At 59.0% G+C, this 27,977-nt stretch overlaps 3 protein-coding genes, 1 long non-coding RNA gene and 1 other non-coding gene across 5 annotated transcripts; 2 read left to right on the forward strand and 3 right to left on the reverse strand.

Annotated features, from left to right (window-relative positions):
* Positions 1-2,434: 2,434 nt before the first annotated feature.
* On the reverse strand, positions 2,435-4,710 carry LOC123522017. Its single transcript, XR_006680330.1, has 4 exons — positions 4,557-4,710; positions 4,363-4,407; positions 2,583-2,859; positions 2,435-2,500 (listed from the first exon to the last, which is right to left on the reverse strand). It is a non-coding gene; the product is annotated as an uncharacterized LOC123522017 (long non-coding RNA).
* Positions 4,711-6,613: 1,903 nt separating this feature from the next.
* RPS16 (ribosomal protein S16) lies at positions 6,614-8,737 on the forward strand. Its single transcript, XM_004710317.3, has 5 exons — positions 6,614-6,724; positions 6,869-6,970; positions 8,175-8,271; positions 8,365-8,412; positions 8,540-8,737. Exons 1-5 carry the CDS (start codon positions 6,677-6,679, stop codon positions 8,683-8,685), a joined length of 441 nt encoding a protein of 146 aa, XP_004710374.1. The 5' UTR covers positions 6,614-6,676; the 3' UTR covers positions 8,686-8,737.
* A 3,513-nt stretch (positions 8,738-12,250) lies between these two features.
* Positions 12,251-20,513, reverse strand: PLEKHG2 (pleckstrin homology and RhoGEF domain containing G2). The gene is made up of 17 exons (XM_045293014.1): positions 20,221-20,513; positions 19,254-19,519; positions 19,080-19,180; positions 18,427-18,493; positions 18,304-18,350; positions 18,037-18,187; positions 17,239-17,376; positions 16,911-17,111; positions 16,573-16,665; positions 16,403-16,489; positions 16,024-16,057; positions 15,830-15,931; positions 15,632-15,679; positions 15,355-15,371; positions 15,065-15,241; positions 14,120-14,966; positions 12,251-14,031 (listed from the first exon to the last, which is right to left on the reverse strand). Exons 1-17 carry the CDS (start codon positions 20,321-20,323, stop codon positions 12,584-12,586), a joined length of 3,927 nt encoding a protein of 1,308 aa, XP_045148949.1. The 5' UTR covers positions 20,324-20,513; the 3' UTR covers positions 12,251-12,583.
* Positions 20,514-22,014: 1,501 nt separating this feature from the next.
* On the forward strand, positions 22,015-22,107 carry TRNAI-UAU. Its single transcript is given in 2 exon segments — positions 22,015-22,052; positions 22,072-22,107. It is a non-coding gene; the product is annotated as a tRNA-Ile (tRNA).
* Positions 22,108-25,253: 3,146 nt separating this feature from the next.
* Positions 25,254-27,709, reverse strand: ZFP36 (ZFP36 ring finger protein). The gene is made up of 2 exons (XM_004710316.2): positions 27,637-27,709; positions 25,254-26,908 (listed from the first exon to the last, which is right to left on the reverse strand). Exons 1-2 carry the CDS (start codon positions 27,658-27,660, stop codon positions 25,961-25,963), a joined length of 972 nt encoding a protein of 323 aa, XP_004710373.1. The 5' UTR covers positions 27,661-27,709; the 3' UTR covers positions 25,254-25,960.
* Positions 27,710-27,977: the final 268 nt, after the last annotated feature.

A 27,977-nucleotide genomic window follows, 5' to 3' on the forward strand; every position in this document is an offset into this window, starting at 1 on the left:
ATTAGGGGGAAATAATGCAACCGCCACTGGGGACAGCAGCAATCAGCCACCACGGAGTGAGTAGAAGGGAGGTACATTTCTTCACAAACACATTGCCCAACTCAAGCCCACCGCAAATCAACTCTGATTCATAGGGACCCTATAGGGCAGCGGTTCTCAACTTGTGGGTTGAGACCTCTTTTGGGGTCGAACCACCCTTTCACAGGGGTTGCCTAAGACCATCGGAAAACACATTTTTCCAATGATCTTAGGAACTGAGACACCGCTCCTCTATCCATCTCCCGGCAGGTCCACCCACCTGCAGATACGCCCACCTATGAGTACCCGGCATGAAGACTTACCCACGCTACACCATGCTTCAAGACAAAATGTCATTGCTTTGTCATTAGAAATAAGTATTTCACAGACTATAGTGACATACTGTTTTGTGATTCATCACTGTGCTTTCATTATGTTCCATTTGTAACAATGAAAATACATCCTGCCTATCAGATATTTACATGATGATTCATCACAGTGGCAAAATGACGGTGATGAAGTAGCGACGAAAATAATGTTATGGTTGGGGGTCACCACCACATGAGGCACTGTATGAAAGGGTCTCGGTATTAGGAAGGTGGAGAACCACTGCTACAGGGCATTCTAGAGCACCCCAAAGGGTTTTCAAGTCTGTCAATCTTTACAGATGTTGCTAACCCAAGGTCAACAGGTGGAGTCCACCAGCTGCTCTGTCGGGAAAAGATGAGGCTCTACCCTGCCCTATCAGAATAGTCGTCTTGGTGGCAGTGAGTTTGTTTCTCATCTTTGCGGAGGCAGACTTGCCACATCTATTTTTGCAGCAGGTGGATTTGAACCGCCCGCCTCGCAGATAACAGCCCAGCAATGGGAACCCGGGCTCCCCAACTGAACAACTGAGCCTCCAATTGATTGCGGAGGGCCTGGACACTCATCATGAAAAGCTGCTTCCCGAAGTTTCCATAGCAGGATTCCAGTGGAATGGAGAATGTCTATAGGCAGCCACTCCCCGCCCACCCCCTCAAGACAAGTCAGTCCTTCCTCCTCCGTCCCTGGGTGATTCTGAGTTCCCAACTCTGACAAAGCATTCGTGTACATGTGAGGACAGAGATGGGGGGGGGGGGCATACCAGGCTCCTCCTCCCCCCAAGCGAACCCCCACCCAGGCCCAGACGTCCTCATGCAAAGAACAGCCCAACAAATGCGGGTGCACCCTGCCAGTGAAAGACCAGTCAGCACAAAGCGTGGCCTTGGCCAAGGTGGTGGAAGGGGCGTGGCCTGTCAGAAGCGAACAGCTCTGCCTTGGTTGGCTCCTTGGATCTGAGAATGGTGCAAGGCTCTGTCTCTCTCATCCTTTGGAGCTCCCGGGTCCTGCAGAAGGACAGCGTGCTTGGTAAAGGGGAAGGTCAGCCTCTCACCAAAATAGACTGTCCGTTGCCTTGGCTGCCACAGTGGGCTCAAACCTCATAGGGTGGAACCGACTGGGGGGTACCTGCAGACTGCAACCACAAGAAGAAGGCTTGTAACAAGAAGGGTGCAAACTGTGAGCCTCGAGCTCAGACCTGAGCTGGGCCAGACACAGGTGTCTGTCTGTCCGATAGGCTCCCAAGCCTCTGACATGCTAGAGCAGGTCAAACCAGTCTCTACACTCAAAAAGCAGATGAGCCGGGTACCCAGGGGGGAGTCACAGAAAAACCTTTTGGGGTGATGGGAAGCTCCTGGCATGTTCTCCAGGATGCGCTGACACGGACACTTCAGACAGGCGCGTGGCATGGCACTGGATGCCAATGGTACCTTAAAAGAAAGAATGTGGGGAACCCATCACCAGGATCGACATGTGACCCCTCCCTGGGGGACGAACAACAGGAAAGTGGGTGAAGGGAGACGTCGGACAGTGTAAGACATAACAAAATCATAATCTTTTATAAATGACCAAGGGTTCATGAGGGAGGGTGGGGGAGGGAGGGGAAACAGGAGGAGCTGAGACCAAGGGTTCAAGTAGAAAGAAAACGTGTCGAGAATGATGATGGCAACAAATATACAAATGTGCTTGACACAATGGATGCACCTATCTATTCTGATAAGAGCTGTATGAGCCCCCAATAAAAAATGTTTTAAAAAAGAAAATGTGTTTTAAAAGTCCGGCATCAAAACCTCCGAGCAGAGGCCAGGGCAGCGGTGTTTCCGGACCGTCCTCCAGGTGGTAACAATCTGAAACCAGGGATGGGAGCCACATGGGCCAGGCCTCCAGGAACGGCCATGGGAGCAGAGGCTGCCTGTGCAGTGCTCTGCCCTGTCCGGAAAAGCGAGGAGAGAGAAAATCTGAAAGAGAAGGGAGACTGAGGGGGTGGGGAGCAAGGGAGGGCAACGGCCCCCTTGCCCTGACCTGAAAACTGAGAGACCTCAGATCTCCTTCCGGACTTACTTGTTTGCCTCTTTCTCGCCTTCTTTCCCAGGCTCCTGAGGCTGCAGTTGGGTTCTCTGGCCTGGCAGGAAGAGAAGATACAGGTTTGAGAATTGAGGCTGGTGTCAGTGCCCCACCCCACCCCTCAGCCTCGCCTGGGGTACCTGAGGACCTGTCCCCCAAGACTCATCCTGCTGGGAGGTACCCGGCGCAAGCCCCCTGTAATAACTCCAAGAGCTTGGCCAGAAAGAGGTCGACGGGCCTCTGGGGATGTCTCTCACAGGGTGGGCACGGGCCTTGGCCGGCCTGCCACAGCTGTGCCCCCAGAGCTTCCAGCAGGCGTTGCAAGCGGAACACCACGATCTCCACTGTGGGGCCTTCCTCAAAACCAATCACCGACAGCTCCAGCCGGAAGCAGCCCAGAGTCTCGGCTGGACACACCTGGGGCGGAGGTGGGGGAGACACAGGGGCCTGGACTTTCCTCCGGCCAGAGCCTGACCCCAAGTCTCACCCCCAGGGCCATCTGACCTTGTCCCTGGTGGCGACCACCCATTAACCTGAAGGCCAGGGGATTGTGCCCATCAGTGGTATCCTGGGAAAGGAGTCTGCACTCCACTTCTGTACAGATTCCAGCTGGGAATCACCCCCTGCGCCTGCCCCCACTCACTCCATGCTACTCGGGAATACCCAGGAGGGTCCAGGACACGCCCCTTCCCCTCTCTGGGCCTCAGTTTCCTCCTTTGTAAAGCAGGACTCTTTGGCACCCACCCAAGCTGCCATCGGGTCAGTTCTGACTCATCGGTGATCCTATAGGAGAGGGTAGGGCTCCTCCAGTGGCGTTCTAAGACTGTAACTGTTTACAGGAGTAGAAAGCCTCCTCTTTCTCTCAAGGAGCGGTTGGTGGTTTCAAACTACTGACGTCAAGGCTATCAGTCCAACCCACTTCTACTTCTTCAAGACGGACAGTCTCAGGAACCCTCAGAAGCAATTCTCCCTGTCCTCAAGGGACACCCAGTGGCAGGGAGCTGGATTCGAGTTTGGTTTTCCGGGTATAACCGAGATGATACATGGTGCGCTGGCTGTGTGTGAGAAGGTGCTTCTTGTGGCCCTTTGGAATGGTGCCAGATAGACGACAGGACTATACAGGACAGGAAGATGCTCCCTGTAGAAGGGGGTCTTTATGCAATGTTTATTTGTAGTCAGACGTGGTGACCCTGCCTGCCCAGGGGTGGATATGAGAAAGAAACTGGCACACAGAATGTGCTTAGAGCAGCACCTGGTACCAGGAACCAAATACCAAATCCACACCATGCAGTGGATATAAAACTCACAGGGACCCCCACCTGGAGTTTCTGAGACTGCCCATCTTTCCTGGAGCAGCCAGCCTTGTCTTCCTCTCATGGCCGGCTAGAGGGCTTGAAGCACTGACCTTGAAGTCAGCTGCCCAGGCCCAACCCAAGGTGCCACCAGGGCTCCTTTGGCCCAGGATTGGCACTGCTTACACGTGGCCATCATCATCCTCATAGCTTGAGCCTGTGGTTGAGCAGCCGCAGACGGCTAACAAAATACTGTGGGTCACATTTGACTCGATGGCAGTGGTTTTGTTTGGTTTGTTTGATGTGTTTGGAGGGCGTCGTTCAAGGCTGGCAGGAGCTCTGGGGCATAGTGCCTCGGGCTGTTAACCACCAGGTCAGCAGATCAAAACCACCAGCTGTTCCCCAGGGAGACAGATGAGGCTTTTGACGGCCCTGAAGAGTTACAACTTCTGAAACCCACAGGGGCCACTCTCTACTCTGTCCCGCGAGATTCCTGTGAGTCAGAATCAATATCATGGCTCCGCCCTGGGACATACACCTGGCTGAGATGAGTGAGCTCCTGGGGCTTGGTGGGTCTTAGGAAACTCCCGGATTCTGGGAGGAACCAATGAGAGAATGAAATACTTACAGACAAATCATCTGGGGTGTAGAGTGTGCCATCATTTCTGTTGCCCTACAATTTGAGGGTTCAGGGCAGAAGGAGGATCAGAGCTTGGGAGGGCGAGCCTGACCTTCAACATACCCCCTCTCCATCCCCCAACTAACTTTTTTCTGTCTGGTCTGTTGCTTCTCCCTTCCTTACCGGCCCCCTTCCCTCCTCACCAGAATCTTCTTGATAGCAACCAGAAACTTGAAAGGCTCCCGAGAGCAGAGGGGGGTCCCCAGGCTCCACAAAGGTCGTGCCAGCAGGAGGATGGTCCAGAGAAGCCACATGAGCACTAGGTCTTCTCCTCTTGGCTTTTTCTGTCCCCCAAGGACAGGGTCCTGGAGGCAGAGGGCAAGAGGGAGGGACCCAGTTGGATGAAAGACAATTGCTCCCAGCCTCCTCCAGGACAGGCCAGCTCCCCTCAAATCACAGATGGGGGTGGATGGGGAGATGTGCCCTTAGAGACTGGGGCAGATGATAACCCCAAAACAGAGAGACTGGGCTCCCTAATCCCCAGGGTGTAACCCAGTGCTTAGAGAGCTGTGGAAGATTGCAGAGTTTGGAACCCTCCCCCACGTCTGCCTCCTAAGTAGCAGTTATAGCTTTTGTGGACTGTCTGTCTGTCTGGCCTATGATGTGTGTTCTTGTGGGAAAGGCCTGTGCTAGGCCTCGTCGGTGCCTTTGCTCTCTGGCTAACCTTAGGAAGGCTGGCGGTTCAAACCCACCAGCACTCTGAGGGAGAAAGACGAGGCTGTCTGCTCCCATAAAGAGTTACCATCTCAGGAACCCCGTCCAGAACCCACTACATGGCTGTGGGGCTTGTGAGGACCTCTCCTTTTTATTTGTCTCCTTTCTGGGTGTCTTCAAGCTTCTCTGCCTTTGTGTCCCTGGTCCCTGACCTGGACTTGTTTGCTCTGGATCCATCTCTGACTACTCTGATGGCGCGTTCTCTCTCTCTTTTTTTTCTCTGCCTCTTCTCTTCAGTTAAACTCATCTTGGTCTTGGCCTCTCTCTTGTGCCGTGTCTGTTTGTTTGTCTCTGAGTCCCTCCAGGTCTGCTTCTGTGGGTTCCCTTCCTCTACCCCCTACCGCCACCCCCCCTCCCCTCACCCCTCCATTTCCCTCTCTCACCCTTTTACAGCTGGACTCTGGGCTGGAGGCTCCCTTTGGCCTGTCCGGGCCTCTTCTCTCCACCCTGTCTCCACCCTCTGGGCCCAAGGTAAGTCACCACACCCCTTTGAACCTTGGACCCCAGACCCAGTGCTGTCAGACAAACTGAGGCAACCCTAGGCCCCCTCATCCGAAGAGAAGGGCAACTCTGGTTTGGAAGGGCACGCCCTGAGTGAGAGGAGTCTGCTGGGGAACCTGGGAGGAGGTGGCAGGCCCAAACAGGGACGGGTTGGAGAATTCCACGCGAAAGAGGCCTAGAGAAAAAGGTGATTTGGAGGGGCTGACTGAAGAGACAGTTTTGGAGGAAAATGAGGCTTTTTGCTCTTGTGAAGTTAGTCTCAGAAACCCACAGGGCAGTTCTACCCTACTTTTTAGCATTGCTGTGGGTTGGAATTGACTCGATGGCAGTGAACTTTTTCGAGAGATCTTTAGCTGGTGTAAGGACCCTGGAGAGGGGATATTATTGTGGGGTGTGTTTCTGAGGATATCGGGAGTATGCACTAACACCGCCCCCTTACCCTCCGTTTCAATTCACAGCACAGGGCAGAGATGAACTGCCCCAAATGCCCCAAGGAGTTTCTGAGGTGGTAAATCTTCATGGTGCAGACTGCCTCATTATCCTCCCACGGAGCAGCTGGTGGGGTTGAACCACTGATCTTGCAGTTAGATTATCCCGTCAGGTTGCGAACCTCTAGGTCAGCGATTTAAACTCACCAGCCACTCAGATGAGGCTGTGTGTTCCCGTGAAGACTGACAGTCTCAGAAAACCTAGATTGGGTCGCTATGAGTCGGAATCGATTCGATGGCAACAGGTGTTCGGATTCCGGATAATCGACAACAGAGGGGGCGGGGTGGGACAAGGGAGAATAGCCTTCTCCCGCAGCTCTTGTCATCCTTCAGGCCCCGCCCCTTCCACGTCCCAAACCGCGCCCCCTCCGTTCCCATGATCCATCTCCCCTCGCCAACCCGAGGCCCCGCCCCCCGACGTCACGTCAGCCGTAAAGCGCCCTCGTCGGAACGCAGCGTTCACTGCGCCTGCGCAGACCCTGAAAAGCGGCGGAGGTGGCCCCGCGCTTTCCTTTTCCGGTTGCAGCGCCGCGCGGTGAGGAGCTCTTAAGCCGCCAGCCATGCCGTCCAAGGGGCCTCTGCAGTCCGTGCAGGTCTTCGGACGCAAGGTGGGTCGGGCGCTCTCTGGGTGAGACAGGCCCGGTGTAGGCTGAAGTCTGGGAGACGGCGGTGGGTAGGGGGTCTGGGATCCTCTTAGGAATTGGGGCCCCGGAACTCACGTGGCACCGCTCTCTGCCGCTCCTTTCCCGCAGAAAACCGCCACAGCCGTGGCGCACTGCAAACGGGGCAACGGCCTCATCAAGGTGAACGGGCGGCCCCTGGAGATGATCGAGCCGCGTACGTTGCAGTACAAGGTACTGGGACGCGGGGGGCGGCGTTGGGTGCTGGCTCTGGGGACGGACTTGTTATAAAACACTGGAGTGCTGGAATTGGTGGACCTGGTGTGGACGAAACGATCGGGGCTGAGTTGGCGTGGCGATAGTGCTGGGCTTGAGATCCGTCTGATAGGTAAAAGCGGGGCTGGAAGAGGAAACTTTTAAAGGTTGTATTTATTTGGAATCAGCCCCAAATGGGGCCCAGGTGGCTTGATCGCCTGCCGTAGGCAATGGGGATCGGGTGCCCTATTCGCAGTTTGTCTATTTCCACTTTAAAAGGGGGAGCACCTAGAGGTGCTTGTCTTGTTTTTGCTAAACCCCACGGAAGCTGCTCTGGACGCTGTAGATGCCCAGTGCCAAGAGGCTGACACAGATGGGTCAGGGCTGGCATTCCAGAGAGTAGAGAAGGCCTCTGACCCAAACATGGGATCTGGGTCAAGGCGGCCCTCCTAGGGAAGACGACTCACAACAGACAAAGCAGAGGTGGGCAGAAGCATCACTTAACACAGTGCTTAGAGCTGGGAAGGGTCCAGGTTGGCAGTGATTTGTAGTGCACACACACTTCTCAACTAAGCCACCTGGTTGTGTTCAGAGATCACGTATTTTACATGTGAACATGGAGGCTGATCACACCTTGACCTAATTGCCAGGTTTTTCCATCATGACACTGCCAAAGCACGAAGAATCCGAGCCCAGAGAAGCTGGCAAGTAGTCGTAGTCATCAGAGCCAGTGCTCTTTGCCGCACGTCACATCGCTACTGTGCAAAGCTGTGACGTGTTGGTCAGTGGGAGTAGCATGGCTGATACCCCTGGTGTGAGGCTGGAGTGACGCTGAGGGCTAAGGGGAGGAGTCTCGGAACTGTACCTGACAGCCCGGGAGTGACAATGAAGTCACCTTTGTGATAACAAAGGTTTTCCTTATTGTCAACATTCTGGCCTGAGGGATGGAGACTGTGGGGGTGGGGGGGGGGTGGGGGGCTTGAGATAAGCAAACAGGAGGGAAGCAGCTCAGGTGCTCTTGGGTTAGGCCTGCCTTCCCTGACCTCTAGGCTGCGTAAAGGGGCTCTGAGTCCAGCCCCTTCCGCTAGTGACTAGTCTTTTGAGATGTGGCGGGTGCTGTGGGAAGGAAGGGATCCATATTGCAGCTGTAGCTAAAGTCGTGCCCTGGCTCCTGTTCCTTCAGCTTCTGGAACCTGTTCTGCTTCTGGGGAAAGAGCGGTTTGCTGGTGTGGACATCCGAGTCCGGGTGAAGGGTGGTGGCCACGTGGCCCAGATTTATGGTAAGTCCTAGGAGCTGGTGTGGGGGTGGGAGGCTGCTCTGGGAGCAAGGTACTCATGACACTCACCTTGTTGTGTGCACCTCTTCCCCCCAGCAATCCGCCAGTCCATCTCCAAAGCCTTGGTTGCGTATTACCAGAAATGTAAGTAGAGGCTTTGGCCTTCCCACCAGATGGGGGCCGGGCACTGATAAAGAACCTGTTTTGCGCCCCGCCCCCCCAATGCCAGCTTGTGCATCTCCCTGCTAACTGAACCTTCTCTCCTCCCCAGATGTGGACGAGGCTTCTAAGAAGGAAATCAAAGACATTCTCATCCAGTATGACCGAACCCTGCTTGTAGCTGACCCCCGGCGCTGCGAGTCCAAGAAATTCGGTGGCCCCGGTGCCCGTGCTCGCTACCAGAAATCCTACCGATAAGCCCACCTCCAGGAAGGGGCTCTACCTTTATAATAAACAGAAGTTCTGGGAATTTCAGGTTCCAAGGTCTGCGCTGTGATCTGGGGGAGCATTAAATTCAACCACTATCCCTTGGATCCCAACTCTTAGGGTCTTGCCATAGGCCACAGTGGGGCCGTCCCCCAGGGCTTCTGAGGCACAGGCTGGAGAATTAGCACACAACACAGCAGACTGGTGGTCAGTGGCCCCGTGCTTGGCTCAGCACCACTGGGTGCCCAGCCCCACCCGTGGGTGTGTCCAGTGGGGTCCTTTACTGGACAACAGCACTCAAGCATCATTCTCAGCCTGGTTTTTTTAGTCCTTTGCGGAGGATGTCTCTTGGCCTGACAAAGTGGGCTGCATCACTTCCTGGGGGAGGCACTGGAATAGTCAGGGGCTGGGTGGGAGTTTTCACTGAAAAGGGTGGTGGGTCATCAGTTTGGGGATCTGTGGGGTGGAGGGATGGAGTATGGGCTTCGCACACCTTGGGCCCTAGGAGTGCAGGGGACTGGATCAGGTGGTTCCCTGAGGGACCATGTCCATCATGTCCAGGGCCTATGGTGTCACCTGAAAGGGCTAGGAATGGGCCTGTGTCTGCCCTGTGGCCTGGTGATGGAAACTGCTTAGCCAGGGGAAGTGGGGTGGGGGGCTGCTGGCAGGGGAGGACAAGCAGAAGCCGGCTCCTCCTCCCTGGCTCCTCATCATGCCCTTTGGAGGAGTGAGCAGCACCTTAAGTTTCTTTTCTGGCTTGGTCCTTGCTCCCCTTCAGGCACTTAAGGGGTAGATGTGGGTCTGTCCTGGATCAGCGACCACAAACCTTTTCCCCCCACGGAGGCAGCTGTTGGGGGGGGGGAGCCGGGCTCAACTGGTGAGCTTCATGATAGGTCTGGATGTGCAGCCTCCTGCCATGTGGGCCCCGACCCTGCCCACTGCCTCCAGGGCCAGAGCACCCAATGGTGCACTTGGAAGAAGTGTTGCCTAACTGCCTTCTCCCTGAAACCCGGTCCTTTTAGCCTCCCTATTCTCTGCTGCACAGCAAGTGTCCTGCCCCTTCTGGTGGCAGCCCTGGTGATGAGTGGGTGGGGTTGGGCAGGAGGGAGATGCTGGGCTAAGCCTGACTGGGCACACCTGGGAGGTGGTGGAACTCAACCTGTGGCGGGTCCCTTGGAGCTGGAGTCTAAACCCAGCCTGAGTGGATTTTAGCTGGCCTTTGTCTTGTGTCCTGAGGGAGGCAAATGGCACTGCCCTTGTCCCTTTGCTCCTCTAACTGAAGACAGGTGGGACAATGGCCAACAAGAGTTCCCCAGGGGACATCTGACATGGCATGTGAGCTGGCCTTGGGCATGGGGTGGGAACTGGCCTGGCACCCACGGGCTTCCTAAGGGAGCCCATGTGAATGCAGGCCCTCCCAGAGGCACAGCTGGGACTCATCTGGAGAGGACAAAGGGGCTCCACGCCTTCCCCATTCCAGACGGCCCCCCCTCTCCCTCCCTGCCGCCTCTTTAAATACCGGGAATTCCGGCGCTGCCGGGAGCTCAGGCCTGGGTGGGAACTTTTCCTTCAGCCGGGAATGCAAACGGGCGGTGGAGGGAAGGGCAGCTGCAGGGCCCTGAAGACCTGGGAGACTGCTGTCTTGGGCCTGGGCCCTGTGCACAGCAGACAGGGCTGGAAGTTGGTGTGCAGTTGGTTACCTCCTTGGCCTTGACCTCACGATTAACAAACTGCTGCTGGGTCCTGGGTCCTCCGTGGCTCTGGCTGTCACCTGTGCAGCCAGGCCTGTGTCAGGTCCTCAGCTAATGAGGTCACATGGGGGACCTTAACGAGAGGCTGTGTGGGCAGGGAACTGCCCCCTTCAGAGATCCCCATGGCAAGAACAGTGTCTGCACGGGGGTGGGGTGTGTGTACTCAAGGTGCACTGGACCATGGACTGTCAGGTTGTGAGTTCAAGTCTGCCCCTGCCCGCTGTGTGAGAAGACCAAGTCCCTTACTCTCCAGGCTTCCATTTCCCCTCAGGGGACTGGAAGAACTTGACAGAATTCCATCTAAAGCAGACTTTCCCAAAGTGGGTTATACCACCCTCCCGGGGCCCCTAGGGTACTAAACTTGGCTGTCAAGTCAGTGCCGACTCAGATGAGCCCTGTGGGACAGGGCAGGCCCCTGTGGCTTCATGGGAGTAGAAAGCCGCCTTTCTCCCGAGGGGCTGGCAGTTTGGGTTGTGGGGTAGAGTCCAAACATTTTTAATGGCCAGGACGCACTGGGAGTTTTTTCCTTTGGAAAGGGACTTGTGAACCAGTGGTGTGCTGTTGGCACACGGTCCCTTCATTCTCAACTCTGCTGCTAACGTTCAGACTAGCCCCCCCCCCCCTTTTTTTACCTAGTAGTTTGGGACTAGAACACAGACATCATTCCAGGACACTCCCAGAGCCCTCAACAGCGAAGCAAAGGTTGGTCTGCTGGGCTCCTGGTGGCTACAAAGAGGGCAGGCACGCACGTGCCAAGGAAGTGGGAAAGGCAAGGCTCAAACAGCCATGCCTCTCTGGGGTCTCACATTACAGTGGAGATGGAGTACCATATGGAAACACAGGGGCCTGGGTAATACAGCAGTTAGCACTCGGGGGCTGACCACAGATTGCCAGTTCAAATCCACCAACTGCCCTGTGACTCAGTCTTGGAAGCATGGGGAAATTCTCACTGGATGGGAGTCGACTTGTGTGCCACACGCTGGTCGTGTGGTTGGTTGACTTTCTTTGCTATGTTAAAGGACAAGGGACTGTTTGATGAAGGAAGCCAATATTATTGCCAGAGAAACGACTTAAATTATGCCTCTCACTGCGGTGACTGCTGCTGGAAGGAGGGGGCAGAAGGATCCTAATATAAAAGCCCTTTGTCCCCATGACCTGAATTTTTCAGGGGAAAGTGGAGAGAGGCACATTGAGGCATTGTAGAAGGCCCCAAGCTGGAAAGAGGGTGTGTGGGTGGGGTATTCATGAAGATGGCAGTGGGGGGAGGTTGCCATGGGGACAGAGGTGGCAGTGGGACACTCCTTGGGAGCTCTGAATCTGAAAAGCCCCGACATTTGCAGTCGGGGAAACCCACAGGGGCACTTAAGAGTCAGAAATCACATGACAGTTTTTTTTTTAGTAGTTTTGCGGTACAAGGGCCCACGGTAGAGGGATGGGTAGAGGTAGAGGTGAATGGGTGGGTAGGTGGCTAGACAGACTGGACAGTGGAGGAATGGGGAGCACTGGATGGCAGAGATGGGCACACGGGTGGGGTTAAGAGGATGGAGGAGAGGATGCTGGGCAGGACAATGTACGGATGACCACAGTAGCAAAGGCTGGGTAGATATGGGTTGGAGGGCCCAGGATGGAGAAGTGGGCTGGTAGGCGAGGTCAGTGGTGCAGCTGCACACACACACACACCACACTCACACACACACACCCACGGGGCAGATGACAATGCACTCTTAGGGAGAACCCCTTGGATCCTGGGGCTCCCAGATGAGGACTCAGGTCTAGAAGCCCCCCCTGAAATCATACACTAGAGCTGTAGGTCTGGGTTTTTTTTGTTTCCACAAATTCCCCACAGGGCTTTGAACATGGCACCATCGCGCCTTCTTCAGAACCACAAGCCCTGTGCTACGCCCGACATTCCCATTCATTCAATTTCCCGTCATCCCCCATCGCCCCAGAGTGGTGAGACATACAACTTCTCAGTATTAAGAAAGTACCCATGCGACCGTGCGAGGCCGTTGGCTCCAGCGGATCCCAAGAGCTGGTGTGGCAGCAAGCTTGGGGCCGGCATCCGGAGTCACGTGGAGGGTCTGTGGCTTCCAGCCAGCTGTGTCCTTTTTACTCTTCGGGGCATCTGAGTCCTTAGCTCACAAGTGGAAAGGGGTGTCAGGGGCTTGGGCCCTTCGAGAACCCACTGGCTTCTGGGTGGGGGCCAAGAGGGCAGGGTGGTTCAACCTGACCTGGGCCTTGGCTGGCCGCAGTCGGCCCCCACCCCCAACGTGAATGCTGACGGTGGTAGCATAGCTAAGCCTCCTGGCTGGAGGTGGTGCAGGCTGGGGCTGGGGAGGGGGCGAAGGTGCCCGTGAGGTGGGGGCCGAGGAGGGCCAGGGGCCCCTGGCAGCTGGGGGAACCTCTCCCCCAGGCCCCTGCCGCCGGGCCAGGCTCTGGCTGATGTATGAGGCTGCTAAGTATTTCGAAAGGGCAATGGCACTAGGACCCAGGAGCTGATGGGTGGGGGGGGGTGGGCTCTGGGGTGGGGTCAAGTCCAAGTGGCCTCTTGGCTTGGAGGTCTGAGCTGGGGTGGGCAGAATGTCTGGGGAGCCCGCTGGTTCAGACACAGAAATGTTTGTGTGGCTGCTCTGTTCCAACACAGCTGAATGTGTTGGGCTGTGGTGCCCGGGGAGGCTTTGTTCCAGAAGCAAAGGGGCATTCGTGGGGCTCTGTGCATTTGGGTAGCTCTCCTGCTTGGACAAAGGTGTTCGGGTGTCGGTGAGGCCCTGCACCAGGGGCAACGGCGAGGCACCTGGACCCTCAGTGTCCGAGGAGTCCTGGGACAGAGACCACGGTGCACTGGCCTGCATCGGATGGCCCACGTGGCCTCCACGTGCACACAGAGGCATGGTGTCCAGTCCCTGCAGGTCCAGAGGGTCCTGTGGTAGAGACCATGGAGAGCTGGCAGGGACCCAGTGGTCCAGGTGTTCTCCACCTGGAGGCACAGATGTGGTGCCTGACACCTGCAAGTTGGGCAGGTCTTGTGGCAAGGGCAGTGGGGTGCTGGCTGGAGCCTGAACATCCTTGGGGTCTCCATGCTGAGTTGATAGGAGGCTGGGGGGGCTCGGCCTCTCTGGGTCGGCGTCTTGCTTGGGCACAGCTGAGGGGGCTTGAACCTGGAGGTGCGCGTGGCGTCCTTGCTCAGGAAGAAGGGTGGAGGATTCTCCTTGGTGGTCTCCGGGCTCCAGCCGAGGGTCGTGGGCTGGACTGTGTGCTCCCAGGTGGCCTTCTTGACGGGGGGAAGGTATGGCAGCTGGGGCCTGGATGTCAGGGGGGACCTCTTGCACTGGCAGCGGGGGCATGGTGGCAGGTGCCAGGACGTCTCCTGTCCCAGGCCAAGGGGTGGGAGCCTCACTGGCCAGATGGCCTCGCTCCGGCGAATGGGAAACAGGTAGGCTCTGGCTGCTCAGGCAGCCTCCTAGTTTAGACAAAGGCTTGGCAGCTTGCACCTGGGCAGCAGGGCCCAGGGGGACAGCTTCCTGGGCACAAATGAGCGCCAAGGGCACCTCACACACCAGCATGTGTCCGAAGGCAGCCAGGGGCCCTGAAGGTAAACAAGAGGGGGCGGGGCATCAGAGCTGCCGAGTGCTGGCGAGGGGGCAACCTCTGCCAACCACGGGCCGGGATCTCACCTGGCTGGGCCTGCTCGGGGACCAGGCAAGGAGACGGCTGGGGCTGGGCCAGAACCCGAGGCCGGCGGCGGGGTGCGTTGGCGTATGCCCGGGTCTCTGCCCGCTGCATCTGCTGGACGCGCTCGCTGTAGAGCCTCGCCAGCTCTCGCACCCGGGAGGCTGCCCGCTCCCCACCAGGGAGCCCTGCCTTCTCGCTGTGGCAGCCTCCGGCCAGGTCTGATTCTTCCAGGATCAGCAGCGGCTCCGGGAAGCCGGGCTGGGCTAGCTGCTCCTGCTCCAGCGCTGGCCAGCCGCTCTGGGTTTCTGGGCAAGGGTGAGGCTCCGGCTCACCTGGGGATCCAGGATCTTCGGGGACCTCTTTGGGTGGGAAATCCGAGAACGAGCCATCTCCATCTTCCTCCTCCTCCTCCTCTTCAGGCTCGGCCTGGCCTCCGGAGGCCTCTTGATGGTCACCAGGCAACAGTTCTCTCCTAGCAGCCGGAGGGGCAGCGGGCTCAGGCAGGGGCCCCTGGAGCCGGGGGCCACAGGGGAGGGTGGGGGTGCTGGGGCTGGCAGGGAGGTTAGGCATGGCAGGAAGCATTTCAGGAAGGCCAGGAGTGGCAGGAATCTGGGGAAGGCCCGGAATGTCGGGAATGTCAGCGGCACTGGTGCTGTGCAGGCCTTCCAGGACGTGGAGTGGGGAAGGCTCCCGCTCATCCGCCTCCAGCTCCTCCTCCTCCTCCTCTTCCTCCTCTTCTGAAGAGTCCCGGCTAGGCAGGGCTTGGAATTGGAGGCTGTTGCTGCCCAGCGGCACCTCGGAGTCTCTGGGGAACTTGGGGCTGTCACGGGGGGACCGCTGTAGAGGGCCCTGGGGAAGAAGCCAGAGTCTCAGGGAGGGTGGGCCCCTCTGGTCCCTGGGGGGACCAGCCCAGGTCCCTGGCGCCAGCAGGTCATGACCTCGCTCACCGCCGGGTCTCGGAGGCCCCTCTGGTTCAGCAGCTCCAAGATCTCTTCAGTGATCGAGGTCCCAGGAGGGTCCAGGGTGGGGGGTCTGGCTTCTTCCAATTCCTCAGGGGGTCCAGAAGCGGGAGTGGGGGGCTGAGACCCTATGGGGGAGTGGTACTCCCCCTCACTGCCGGCATGCTGTGGGAGGGGGTGGGATGAGCACAGGAGTAGCCCATCCACCCCTTCCCCTAGTCCCCGCCTCCACCAGACCCAGGGGTCCGGGGGTGGGGTGGGGGTGGCATATTTCTTACCTTGAGTCTGGGGTTAGCTGAGGGAGGTGCAAGGGGGCAGGAAAAAGCAGGGGGAGGAACATGAGTTATCCTTATAACCGACGGGCTGCCCCCTCACCCCCATTCCTGGTCTCCCACCAGGGCAGAGACAGGCTCAGCTGGGGAGTCACTGACCCATCTGTGGACACGTGACAGAGGCCCCTCAGCCGGCTGGCTCTGGGGTGAGGCCACAGTGGCATCTGGGCCATCCTCCCCTCCCCCAGCCTGTGGTGACTCCTGAGGTGGTGGGCACTCTTACCAGACTGCCGGCGGCTGTGGTGGGTCCTGGGGGGGCCAGGGGATGGAGCTGCCGGAGAAGTGGGGAGAGGACCCTATTAGGGGCTCAGCTGGGGGCTCACAGGGGCCCAGAGAGTTGGGGCTTGAGGGGGGAGGGGGCTGGGAGTCCTAGGAGAGAGGGGCTGGGGGAGCCAGAACCTGGGAGTCCCATCTCATTTACCTGTGTTCCTTCGTCCAGGGGTGAAGCTTCTAGCATCTCGGGGTCGAGGAGACCCAAGTGGGGGTGTCAGTGGTTCTGGGACGGGCTTACTTTTTGGAGCACCTGCGGGCAGTTTTGGGGGCTAAAGCACCCACTTTTTCCTGGGGGAAAAACTCCTCTACTTCCCCCTCCTCCGACTGGGACCCCAAACTCACAGTGCAGGCTGTTTTCAAGAAGAACTTGCTTAGCCTGGAAGAGACAGGGACAAGGGCAAAGAGGGCTTTACCTCTGAGTGCCCCCCACAGGTGCTGTCCACCTGGTGGGTGCCCTCCCCACCCCTCTGAGGCAGGCCTCGTCTTCCCCCAGGGACAGACGGGGAGGTCCAGAACCCAGGCAGCCAAGGTCACAAAGCAAGGTCGCGGTGGCGCCACGATGGTGGGGGGGGGAATCCAGGGAGCGGGCCTGACTGCGCGAACACCCTGAACTGCCCCATTCTAAGCGGCTCGCCTTGTCTCGGGAGGGTCTCTTGGGATGGGGGTGCGAGGAGTGCAGAGGGAGGGTCTCTTGAGACTGAGGGTCCCACAAGCATCTCACCTTGGCAGGAATGGAGGCGGGATGGTTCTCCAAGAAGAGGCGCTGCAGACAGTGAAGCCACAGCCTTTTCTCTTCCTGGTTCTTGGCCTGGGGAGCAGGGGAGGGGTGTGGAGCCAAGGAGCCAGGGGTGAGGCCCTGGGGCGGCCAGCCCAGCCCTGGCTGGCACTCACCTGGAACAGGTGCCTGTGCTTGGGAATGGTCAGGTCCACCACCTTGAACACCAGGGGGTCTCGAGAACTCTCGCTCACACTCAGGTTGCAGCACTACATGTGGAAGCAGAGAGTGGGGGAGGCTCCGAGACCCCGAGATTCCCGGAAGCACAGACCCTGGCAGGGGACCAAGGGCACTCTGGGCTCCCTCCTCTCTCCTTCCCGAGTTCCCCAGACTGGCTAGACCTCCTCTCCACCCTAACAATCCTTGCCCCCACACCCTCAGGCTAAACTAGACAGGACCCTTTCAGTCAGGTAGGTTTGCAGCCCCGCCATGCTGTGCCGGTGCTCAGACTCACGAAGATGTGGCCTTTGTAGGTGTACTCCAAGCCCCGGCGCTTGGTCACCAGCAGCATCCGTGAAAACAGAAAGAGCAGCCGTTCACCCCCACGCAGTCGGGGGCCGCCGCCGCCTCCACCCCGGAAGGCGCCCTCCAGCACCAGCTCCCCAAAGGCACTGAGCTCTGGGCCCGTCCAGCCGCCCAGGCGACGCTGCACATCCTGCCAGGATCCCACCAGATGGTGGTTCAGCACAAGAGCGGGTCCTCTGAGCCCACCCTCAGAGGATCCCCCACAAGGGTCCCCATGCCCACTTCCAGACAGCCCAGCACCCTCCCCCTGAGCCCACCTGGAGGCGGGCAGCATGCTCTTGCTTGCGCTTCATGTCATTGATGTACCAGGCGACCGCCGTCATGGAGACGATGGCCTCTTCCACCACCTCCCGGCCACCGGCACCCGGGCCCTCCGCCCAGTGCTTGCCGAGCTCCTGCCAGGTGGCCATGGGGGTGCAGGGGGAGAGAATGATTGCGTGAGGGTGACGGCGATGGAGAAACACACAGGTGGGGGCAGAGGTGGTGAGGGGGACCAAAAGGGACACACGCAGAGAAAGATACAGCTATAGAGACACACACACAGAAAGACAGAGATGGAGAGAGACAGATACGCAGGGACAGAGAAGTGGAGAGACCGTGATGGAGACAGAGATAAAGATGTGCATGTGTATACACATACATGCACACATATATAAATAGGTAGAGATACACAGAGACAGATGAAGACAAAGATAGATGGACACACAGAGAGGTAGAGAGTTGCAGAGGGGTAGAGAGCTGAAGAAATAAAGAGAAAGAGTTAGAGAGAGAGATGCGGAGAGAGAAAGACGGAGATGGCAGGTAGACAGAGATGAACAGACTTGCAGAAAGCAAGATGGAAAGAGAGATCTAGACAGACAAACAGGCTAAGGCAAAATGTGGCATCAGCTGGCAGAAGCCCCCACTGCCCACAAGACTAGGCCACTGGCCTAGTCTCCAGGGGCCAGCAGCCTCCCCCCCAGGTGCTCCCAGGGCATGGCAGGTCCACCCGCCACTTGCAACCCTGGCGGTCAGCTGGCCCCAGCCCTGCCCTGGAGCCTGCCGGCCCGGCTGACCTGCAGCAGCAGGTGGTACTTGAGGATGCGCTGGACAGGTTTCAGGAGGAAGCTCTGCAGGGGCAGCGAGTGGCGAAGCTGGATCTGACGCTCCTGCAGCCACAGGGCTCCTGGTGGTGACAGGGCCAGCTCCCGAAGCAACGCCAGGGAGCTAGGGGCACAGCGCACGCAGGTCAGGGGTGCCGTTGGGGGGTGGGGGGTGGATGGGCGGAGGGCACCAGCTGGGCAGGGTCGGGAGCAGGCAAGGGCTGCTCACCCTTCCCTCACCTCGGGTAGTTCATGCAGTACAGCGTGTAGATGTCAAAATCCTCGCTCTGCGGGCGACATGGGAGTCAGAGGGGCGCCAGGCCCTGCCCTCCTATGACCCACCGCCTAGCCCCCTCCACTCACCCGCTGCAGGAAGCACTGGGCAATGCCCCCTGCAGTGCAGCTGTCTTCCAAGTCTTCCAGGAGCTCGCTAGAGGGGGGTGGGGGTGCAAGAGGGTGAGGGCCAGCCTGATCCCAAACCTCTCCCTCCTCCCCCCAGGGGGGGGGGGCTCCAGGATGCCCACTGGGACTGGGCTTCTCCAAGGCATGTCACGTCCAGAGGGAGAGTCCTGTGATCACTACCTGGGAGATGACACCTGCTCAGACTCTCTCCCGGGACACCTGGCAACCTCTCAGAGCTGTCCAGACAAAGGACAGGGCCACAGGACCCTAAGATCCTGGGAAGCCGCTTAGCGGGTCATGCCCCTTGGCCTCCATCCTCCGCCTCACCCAACTCTCCAGGTCTGCCCAGGGCTGAGGTGGGGTGGGGGCAGGACTTTGAACACCAACCTCAGCAAATGCCTGAACCAACTGGGACAAGCTGGTCACCCTCCCGTCATCCTTGGGCCGTCAGAATCCCAGAACCCCTCAGCAGAGATGCCATTCTGTGACCTGGGCCCCCCAAGTCCTGCCCAACTCTCTCACTCCCATCAGGATCTCTGCCTACTCGCACGACCCCCAGCCAGCCACTGGGACGGGACCCTCCAGAGCCCCCGGTGCTCCTGCCCACCCCTGACCTGCTGAACTGGTAGATGTCCTCAATGTTGGCGAACAGCGTGCCCACCTGTTCCACGCTCAGCCCCAGGGCCCCTCCGTCCAGCAGAGGGCCCAGGTAGTCCTGTAGGGGGAACATGGGTTACAGCCCGGCTGGGCCAGGGCCCCCATGTGCTGGACAGAGCCTGGCCACTCACCTCTACAATGCTGCGGAGGTCTCGGACGTAGGCCCGCTCCGTCTCCACTATCTCTCGGGCTACTCGCTCCAGCCGAGAGGGCTTGGCTGAACTGGGGGTTCCCACAGGTGACAGGTGTAGGCGGATGGGGGGCCCTGGAAGGGGCTCTGGCTTGGACGAGGAGCATGCTGGGATGGGTCCTGGGGCCGGGTCCCCCTCAGAGCCCACAGTACTCAGAGATGTGATGCTACCAGAGCCTCGAGAGGCCATCTCGGGGGCTGCAGGGCCTGCAGAGGGTGGAGCAGGGGTCAGGGTCTTCCGACCTGCCTACGCCCATAGCTGGTGAACATCTCTCCCAGAGGCTCCCCCTCCCCTCCCCGGCCTTGGTCCAGTCCTGCCCTTTCCCATCTGACCAATCATCTCCCTGGGCTTCAGACATCTGCTCTCACCCATTTAATTCACCTCCATGCAGCAGCCAGGACTATCTTTATGAATTTGCTCCTCTGTCGCTCCCTTGGGTAAAACTCCTACAATGCCCTCAGGAGGAAGTCCAAAGTCCTCAGATCCACAGGGCCAGGGACCTTCCAGCCTACTGGCTTCCCGAGGTCACCTGCCATAGTTAGTTTCTGGTTCTAAACCAGTTCAAGCTTCTCACATCTGAAGCCTTTGCAAATCCTGTTCCCTTGGTGTGGAATTCCCTTCCTTCCCTTGACCCAACTCATTTCACCTAATCTTTGAGTCTCAGTTTAGACGAGCCCCCGTCCCCCTCTTCTAAGACGTCTTCCCTGACATCTCAGGATGAGTCAGGTGCTCCTTCCAGGTTCCCACAGCGCCAAGATATCTCCAACCGGCAACCCTGACAGCTTTAGCCCAGCCAATGCCCCCATCTCACTGGGCACTCGGTGTGCGCTGCCGGTGTCACCCAGCCCTGGGTGGGAGTCTGGAACCAAGGCAGGAATAGTGGGCCATCCCTGCCTAGCCCTCTCACCTGCCGGACTCTCACATACAGCTCCACAGTCACACGCGTCACCTCTCCGGCCACACCCAAGGCTGGGACTGGGCTTGGACAGTCCCTGAGTGCCCTCAGGCATGGCTGGGTGCGCTCAGAGCAGCTCCTGCAGAGAGACCCCGTTCCTGTGTGTTGGGACCCCATGGGCCTCCCGAGAGTCACCCAAGTGTCAGGGACCGAGGACTGAGAAGCTACATCGGTGAAGGGGCCCTGGGAGGAACTGAAGTGGGGAGACCCAGGGCGGGTGCCAGAGAGGAGCAGGGAGAACCCACAAGATGCGAAAGTTCAGACCCAGAGCAGCTGAGCCCCACGGAGCGGCCAGTCCCCGACCCTGGGAACGCTCGGGCTCGGGCTCGGGCTGGAGACGAGGGTGAGGGGCAGGGCTGGGAAAAGACGTGGGCGGGAGGCCGCGGGGTCCCAGGGGAAGGCGGAGGAGGCTGGGGGACCGGATGCCAGGGTCCGGAGGATAGGCGGCTCCCTCCCCCACCGAAGAGCTGCACTCAGGGACGCTGGCCCGAAGACTGACCCTTCCTCCCCCCTCCAACACCCCCCCCTCCGCCCCGCGCCCCGGTCACTCACCCAGGACCCTGCCTCCCCGCCGCAGCTCCCCGCTCCGCCGGCGCCCGGCCTGGCCCCGGCACGCCCCCTCATTGTTCGGGGCCGCGGCGCCGGCGCCGCCCCCTCCCCCTGCCCGCCGCCGAGGCCCCCGCCTCCCCCTCACCTCCCCGGAGCCTCCGGGCCCGGGCCCGGCCGCCCGCGTCCTAGGGGCGCCCAGCGCGGGCCCCCCGGTCCTTGGGAACTTCGGACTCTGCGGCTCCAGGGACCCGAACCCCACGTCCCGTAGGATCCGGAGCGGCGGCTCCCGGTTTCTTGACCCTCTCTGGGTGGGGGGTGCTGGGAGCCTGACTCCGGCTGGGGACCCGGATTCTCGGGTCTCCTAGGAAGGACCGTGAGGGGCCGGAGCCCAGAGCCGCCCCCCGCCCTCTAGGGGCGAGGCCTTAGGTCTCCAGGTGGGAGCGCGGTGTTTATGGGGGGTGTTCCCAAATTCCGGGGGGCCCGGGAAGCGGGGGGGCGCTGCAGCCCAAGACTCAGGTGGTGGAGTCCGAGTTCTTTCAACCCAGGAGATCTTGGGTCCGGACTTCCAAGACGTCCACACGGGGCTCAGCCGTCCGGGACCCCGAGTTCTTCAGGCGAGGGTCCGCGAGGCTGACAGCCTGGCTCCTCCGGGAGGGGCGCCGGGGGCTTGGAGCCGGGGTCTCTCGGGAGGCGGTGCGGAAATTCCGGACGCCGGGGCCTGGGACTTCAGGTCCCTCGGGCGCCGGGATGGGAGACGCCGGGCTTCGGCAGCAACAGCCGCGCCACATCTGGGGCGGGAGCGTCGGGCTCCAGCTGTGGGGCCGGGGGCGGTCGCCCGGGGCTTCCCCTCCCCCCCTGCCGACCGGGCTCATATCCTGTTCCCGCCCGCGGGGGGGAGGGGCCGCCTTCCGGCCGGCCCGCTAGCAAAGGGTTAAGGCCCCACCTCCCCGGAATTCTGAATATTCATGAAGCGGCGAGTTTCCTGCAGGCCACGCCCTCACATGCCAGGCGCCCCGCGGGCTTTTCCCTTTTACAGCAAGGGCCCTCCAGCGTGAGAATCCGGAATTGGCCACGCGGTCTCTCTTATTGGTTAACCTAAAGGACTTCAATTTGCATAGCAAATAGGAGGCGGGGCCGCTGGGCGAGGTCACGTGGCCGCGAACTGGAAGGACCCCTCCGCGGGAGGGTGCGGCCGAAGCTCCAGTGGCGCAATCGGTTAGCGCGCGGTACTTATACGACAGTGCGGGCGGAGCGATGCCGAGGTTGTGAGTTCGATCCTCACCTGGAGCACTTAAATTTTCTCCTCCCACTGATTGTAAAAATATAAACCTAAATAAACAACGGAGACCTCTGCGTTACACATTGACTTTTAGGATTTGCGGGCTAGGGAAACTCCATTCAGGCAACTATTTGTTGTGCAGATATAAGAAAGCAAAACTAAACTGTCTATGCATGGATCCAAACGTAGTGACTATGCAGGACAGAGTGTAACTGCTTCTCGGATGTCCAAGGCTGTGAACTTTACGGAAGCTGCCACAGCGTCCACATAGCGGCGGGCGGATTTGAACCGATGGTCTTTAAGTTAGCCGAGCAAGCCCTTGACCCACTGCGCTACTGTATTGTCGGACGGTGTGACTTTTGTGACGGCCGCCAGGGGGAGACATCGCCTCTTTACAGATCCCCTGGGCAGCTAATACAGGACTTCAAAGCTGTTTAAGAACTGTACAGATCTTTCAGACGGTGGGAAACGGTGCGGAGCGCGCTTTTTCTCCGTATCCCTTTGGGAGTTTCTCTTTCCCTTCAGTTTCTGAACCTACTTTATTCGACAGATACTGAATACCCTGTGTACCTTGCTCTGTTCTTGAAGTGTGCAAGATCATGTCACTGCCCCTCACGGTTGGTTTGGCGTCCTAGTAAGGAGGCCAACGTTAACGGTAAGCATAGCCTAAGCTTTAATAATGTTAATTTAAAAACAAACAAAAATAAACATAGTAAGTACATTTGTTACTGAAACTCAAAACTCACTGCCATCAGGTTGATCCTGACTCAAAGCAACTCTATAAAGTTGGGTAGTACTGCCCCTGTAGGTTTCCAAGACTGTAACTTAAAAAAAATTAAATAAAAAAAATAAAACATATACATGTAATAAAATCCAATAGTTCAGTTGTATCAAGAAAGGTGAAAAAAAGGCTGTGCAGTCATCACAATCAATTTTATAGCTACCCCCCTTCTTTTACACATCTATGGTGACTCCCTGTTTCCTCCTCCGTCACCAGGTAATCATGAATCCCCTTATTATCTTTGAATTCCCATCATCCCGTTTCCCTATAGAGATAATTATAAAAGACTAGGGCAGACATCCATCAACAATGGGTATTCAAAACCAATAGAGACCTCAATCAAATAGCCCAGACTGTAACTCTTTAGGGAGGAGGAAGCCTTGTCTTTGTTGGGAGGAGCTGCTGTGGTTTCCAATTGCTGACCTTGCCCTTAGGTTAGCAGTCCACCAGGGCTCCTTTATGGCGATGGATGGTGATGGGAAATGTCAAGAAACAAGTAGCGCTGGAGGGAGGGGTGGGAGATGGGGTGGAGGTGACAGTATTAAACAAGGCAATCTGGGAGGGCTTCCCATAGGCCGAGTTTGAACAGACCTCAGATGGGAAGTGACCCATGGTGACCCACGGGCCTTGGCCAGAACTTGTCTGACTACTGTACAGCCAGCTAGGAAGCCTGTGTGACTAGCGGGGAGGTGACCAGGGACCCAGGCCTGTGGGGTTTGGACTTTGGCTCTGAGGTGCTAAGTGACTCAGATGTCAGTCCCTTTAGTTGCTGATTGGGGGGACTAGCTGCAACAAAGTTTCATTTGGGGACATGATGCTGGTGGTGTATGCAGGGGGCAGCGGCGCTTGAGGGTGGATCACACAGAATTGGGATGTTTGAGAGAGTAGGAGTCACGTCCCCCCTCCTCCCACCCGTAAGCTAGTAGTAGGTGACATTTTTTTAGGTGCCAGTGGCTGTGTTTTGAGGAGGTCTAGGGGATGTTCCTCTCAAGGGAAGCCCGGAGATGTCTGTCTCTCAACTTGTTCTCTGCCTCCCCAATTTCGGTGTGGGTCTCCCAAGGTGCCAGCTCTCTGCCCAGGATGCAGCATCATGAGGGCTCCTGGGAGGCGTGGGGAGGAGAGGAAGGAGGGGCGGGCGAAGGTGGGCTTGGGTATGAGTGGAGGGGCAGGCCTGGCGGAGGGGGGCAGGGGGGAGGATGAGGATGAGGAAGGTTCAAGTGGAGAGTAATGGGCGGAGCTGGGAGAGTGAAGGGAGATAAAAAACACAGGGGGAGAGGAGGAGGAGGAGGAGGAGGAGAAGGGCGGGCTCGGAGGCTGGAGAGAGGAAGGAGGAAGAGGGGAGGGCAGCAGGGTGGGGGCTGGCAGTGGACAGGGAAGTGGAGGGAGGAGGAGAAGAGGGGCAGTCGGGGGGTTGGAAACCAGAGCCCAGAGGCGGGGCGCAGGCCCTGACGTGGGGCCGCTTCCGGGCGCGGGGCGTGGCTCCCGGGGGCGGCTCCCGAAGCTCTTGCCTTGTATGGTCCGAGGTCGCGGCTCGCGCGGGCCCCGCCCTGGGCCGCGGGGTCACGACCCGCCTCCGCGTGGACCTGGCGGACGCTGTCGGGAACCTGCGCGCGAGCCGCGAGCTCCCGGGGGTCGGAAGCGCCTAGCTCCCGCCGTCTTGCTGCACTTTCGGGCGTCGGACCCGCCAACACTCGGACATTCCTGAGTTCCGGGATCCTGGGAAGGAGTCCAGTGGCGCGATGGCTGAGGAAGGCCTGGGCTGACCAGGTCAGCGTGTGGAATCCCCCCGTGGCCTCGCGGGAGAGAAGACTGGCGATTGTCCTGTGAAGTGGACAGCCTGGGAAACTAGGGGTCAGTTCGACCCAGCCTTTTAGGGTCCGAATCGAATCCTGGAATCACAAGTCTAACAGCCAGAGCCTTGGAAACGTTTCCCGGAGATTGCGAAGCAGTCGAAAGTTCCAGCCCGGCGTTTCCGGGGCGACCCCTCCCGGGCCTCTCCCCCCACCCCCGCAGGGGACCCGCCCCTGGGCCCGGTCGCCCGCACATTCCGTTCTCCCCGCGCCGCCCCGCCCTCCCCCGAGGCCTCGCGGGGATGGAAACATTCAGTCCCCGCCCGCGACCTGGCGGAGCTGGGTCAAGGAGCTGGATGGGAGCGCAGGCGTGCCCGACGCCGCGGGGAACCGGCTCTCCGGGTTCCTACCGGTGACCTCACCTGGCCCCGCCCTCTCAGGTGAACGGCCGGGCCCGGTGACGCAACTTCCTGCCAGGTGAGCGCCCGGGCCGCTCAGCTTCGTATAGTTTGGAACGCCAGCCGGCTCTTTTTGCCAAACCTTCCCCTCCATTCCCGTTGGAGGGCAAAAAAAATCAACAACGGGATTCCTCGTTGACACATTGATTCCACTTTTTATTTAAAAATTCCAAAAGACACAAAAATAGACTTTGAAGGTAACAATATATATTAATATAGTATATTTAATAATTATCAATTCCAATATTACAAAAGGTGGAAGAAAAATATAAAGGAAGCAGACGACCCAATATATAAATACTATAAAATCTATTTGAATAAATAAAGTCGTCATAAATAAAGGGGCCCATTTGGGTTTTTTGGTTTTGTTTTTGGAAATGGGACATGGCAACAGCTTTGGCTATTTGTTTGGGGGGAGAAATTTGAGCACCAGGGTGGGTGTCCCCATAGGGGAGGCTCCAAGACCCCTCAAAAGCTGGGACCACATGGTCTAGGAAAGCTTGGGAGGGGCAGTGGGAGCCTATTATTCACAGCACTTTAAGATTCTAGGAGATAGATTTGGGCAGGGGAGAAGTGGGGGTGGGGGGGGGGGTGGGGGCTCACTGCCTCCTGTAAATTGCTACATCATATCTTTCAAGAACTCCTAAGATAGCGCGCACCCTCATACCACAAACACTATCAGAACTTGTCCCCTGGGGACCTGCCCCAGAGAAGGTGAGGGGGACAGCCTGCTAAGGGCTCCCCAGTTCCTCACGGCTCTAGGGCCGACGTGAGCCCACCGCAGGAGAAATGGCCCCTCTTGTGATCCAACTGATATGTACTGGACGGGCCCTTGTCACTCAGAAACGGAGATGCGATTGAAGATGGGGAGTCGCCGCTGGGCAGCAGGAGGCTGAGGCGGCCCAAAAATGCCTCCGTCAAAGACAGGCGAGTCGGAGCCCCCCAGGCTGCTGCCACTGCTGGCATATTCATCAGGATCAGAGCCCAGGGAGTGTGCAGATGGGCTTCTAGCCAAGCCACCCAAGGGCCCCCAGACATTGCTGGGAGTGGTTCTCCTACAGGAGGGGCAGCAGGTTGGGGTGGGGTCCCTTCGGGCCACAGGGGTCCCAGGGGCAGCAGAGAAGGCAGAAGGTGAGATCAGCAGGTCCCCAGGGGCCGGTGGTGGGGAACTGGACGGTGAGAAGGAACAGGACAGGGAAGGGCCTGGGAGGCCGGCTGGCGGTGAGGAGGTCCGGCGGCCGGATGGCAGACCCGAGAAGCTGATGCTCTGGCGTAGCATGTGTGGGTGCCCGGTGGTGGCCAGGTCCTCCTTGGGGTTGTGGATGAAGTGGCAGCGTGAGCCGTAGGGGCAGCGGCCCTGGAGGTAGAACTTGTGGCAGAGTTCGGTCTTGTACTTGGGGTGGCGATTAGCCTGGCGCAGCTCACCCTGACCGTGGGCAAACTGACACTTGGCCCCATACCGGCAGCGTCCGCTCTCCGAGAAGGTCCGACACAGCTCTGTCTTGTAGCGGGAGGAGGTGGCTGGGGTTGCGGTGGGTGAGGTGGGTGAAGGTGACAGTTCAGGGCCCGGTCGAGGAGCCAGGGGTGCGAAACCTGGAGGGGGTGGCACCCAGGCGTAGGTGCGGCTCTCCACCAGGCTGGTAGAACGCCCGGGCAGGCGGGGGGTCACCGCGGCGGGGCTGGAGTCGGCTGAGCTCCAAGATCCCGAGGAAGGCCATCCCAGGCTGGACTCAGCACCTCCCCGAGTAGATGCCAGGTCAGGAGGGCTCAGCGACTGTAGGCTCTGTCGGGGTAGAGGGCGGTTAAGACACTGAAAATGAAGGGTGACGCCCTGCCCCAGCGGCAGGGCACCTCAAGAGCTTGCCCGCCCGGTTTGTGGGTTCTCTGGGCTGAGCCCCACCCACAGGAAGAAACCCTGGGGTTTCAGTTTATCCAGGGCAGAAGCCGATCCCCCGGCTCCTAGGAGCCTGAGCTCCCAGATTTCGGGCACAACGGAGGCCCAAAGTCAGGGCACGCCACTGTCCCCTACCCCCCCGCACCCCCCAATTTTTAGAGTCTCTGGGACTCCCCTGATAGACACATCCATCCGGGATATCATAACTGCAGGATCCGGGCCAAGTTTAACCCTGGAGTCTGGATCCCTTTGGGTTCGTTCAGAGGGCCCCTGGGTGTCGGGGCCAGAGGTCGGCTTTCCAGTCTGGGCCCCCGGCCGCCTCCTTCGCGGAAACCCGCACCCTCAGCAACTCCTAGGTGGGCCGTGGGGTGGGGGCGCATTTCCGCCACCAGACTGCCTTCCCCGGCGACGAACGTCTTGCCACCTCCAGGGACCACTCCACCCACGTTTGGGACAAGACCCGGCGGGTCCCCCCCCCCCAAGAGAACCAATCCCACGGGGCAGGGAAAAACGGCTGGCGGCCTCGGGCCCGAGGGGCGGCTCTCGGGAACCCTAGTTGGAGAAAGGAGCCAGGGACTCCGGGCCGGGCGGGGTTGGCGGCGCGAAGCGGGGCTTACCTCGTAGATCGCGGTGAGATCCATGGCGGCGGCGCGAATGGCCGGTCGGCGGGGTGGCGGCCGGGAGGGAGGACTGAGGCGTCACTGGCTGGGTCCCGACGGGAGAGCCGTCCCCTTATAAAGCCTGCTGAGCTGATCAGGCGGGGCCGGCCGGGGGCGGGGCCGGGGCGTGGCTGTGGTGGGCGGGGCCTGCGGACCAAGTCCTGGGCGGAGCGCGGGCTGCCGCCGGAACTTCTAGCGTCTCCTTTAGCGCGACCTCGCGGCGGTGGAATGAGGGCAGTGCGACCTCCGGCCTAGAGCCATGGGTGAGCGCTCCTCTCCCGGGGACCCCTCGCCCAGGG

Source organism: Echinops telfairi, unplaced genomic scaffold (assembly GCF_000313985.2).
Source record: "Echinops telfairi isolate 266 unplaced genomic scaffold, ASM31398v2 ScPeMD7_655;HRSCAF=1070, whole genome shotgun sequence".
NCBI classification, from domain to species: Eukaryota; Metazoa; Chordata; class Mammalia; order Afrosoricida; family Tenrecidae; genus Echinops; species Echinops telfairi.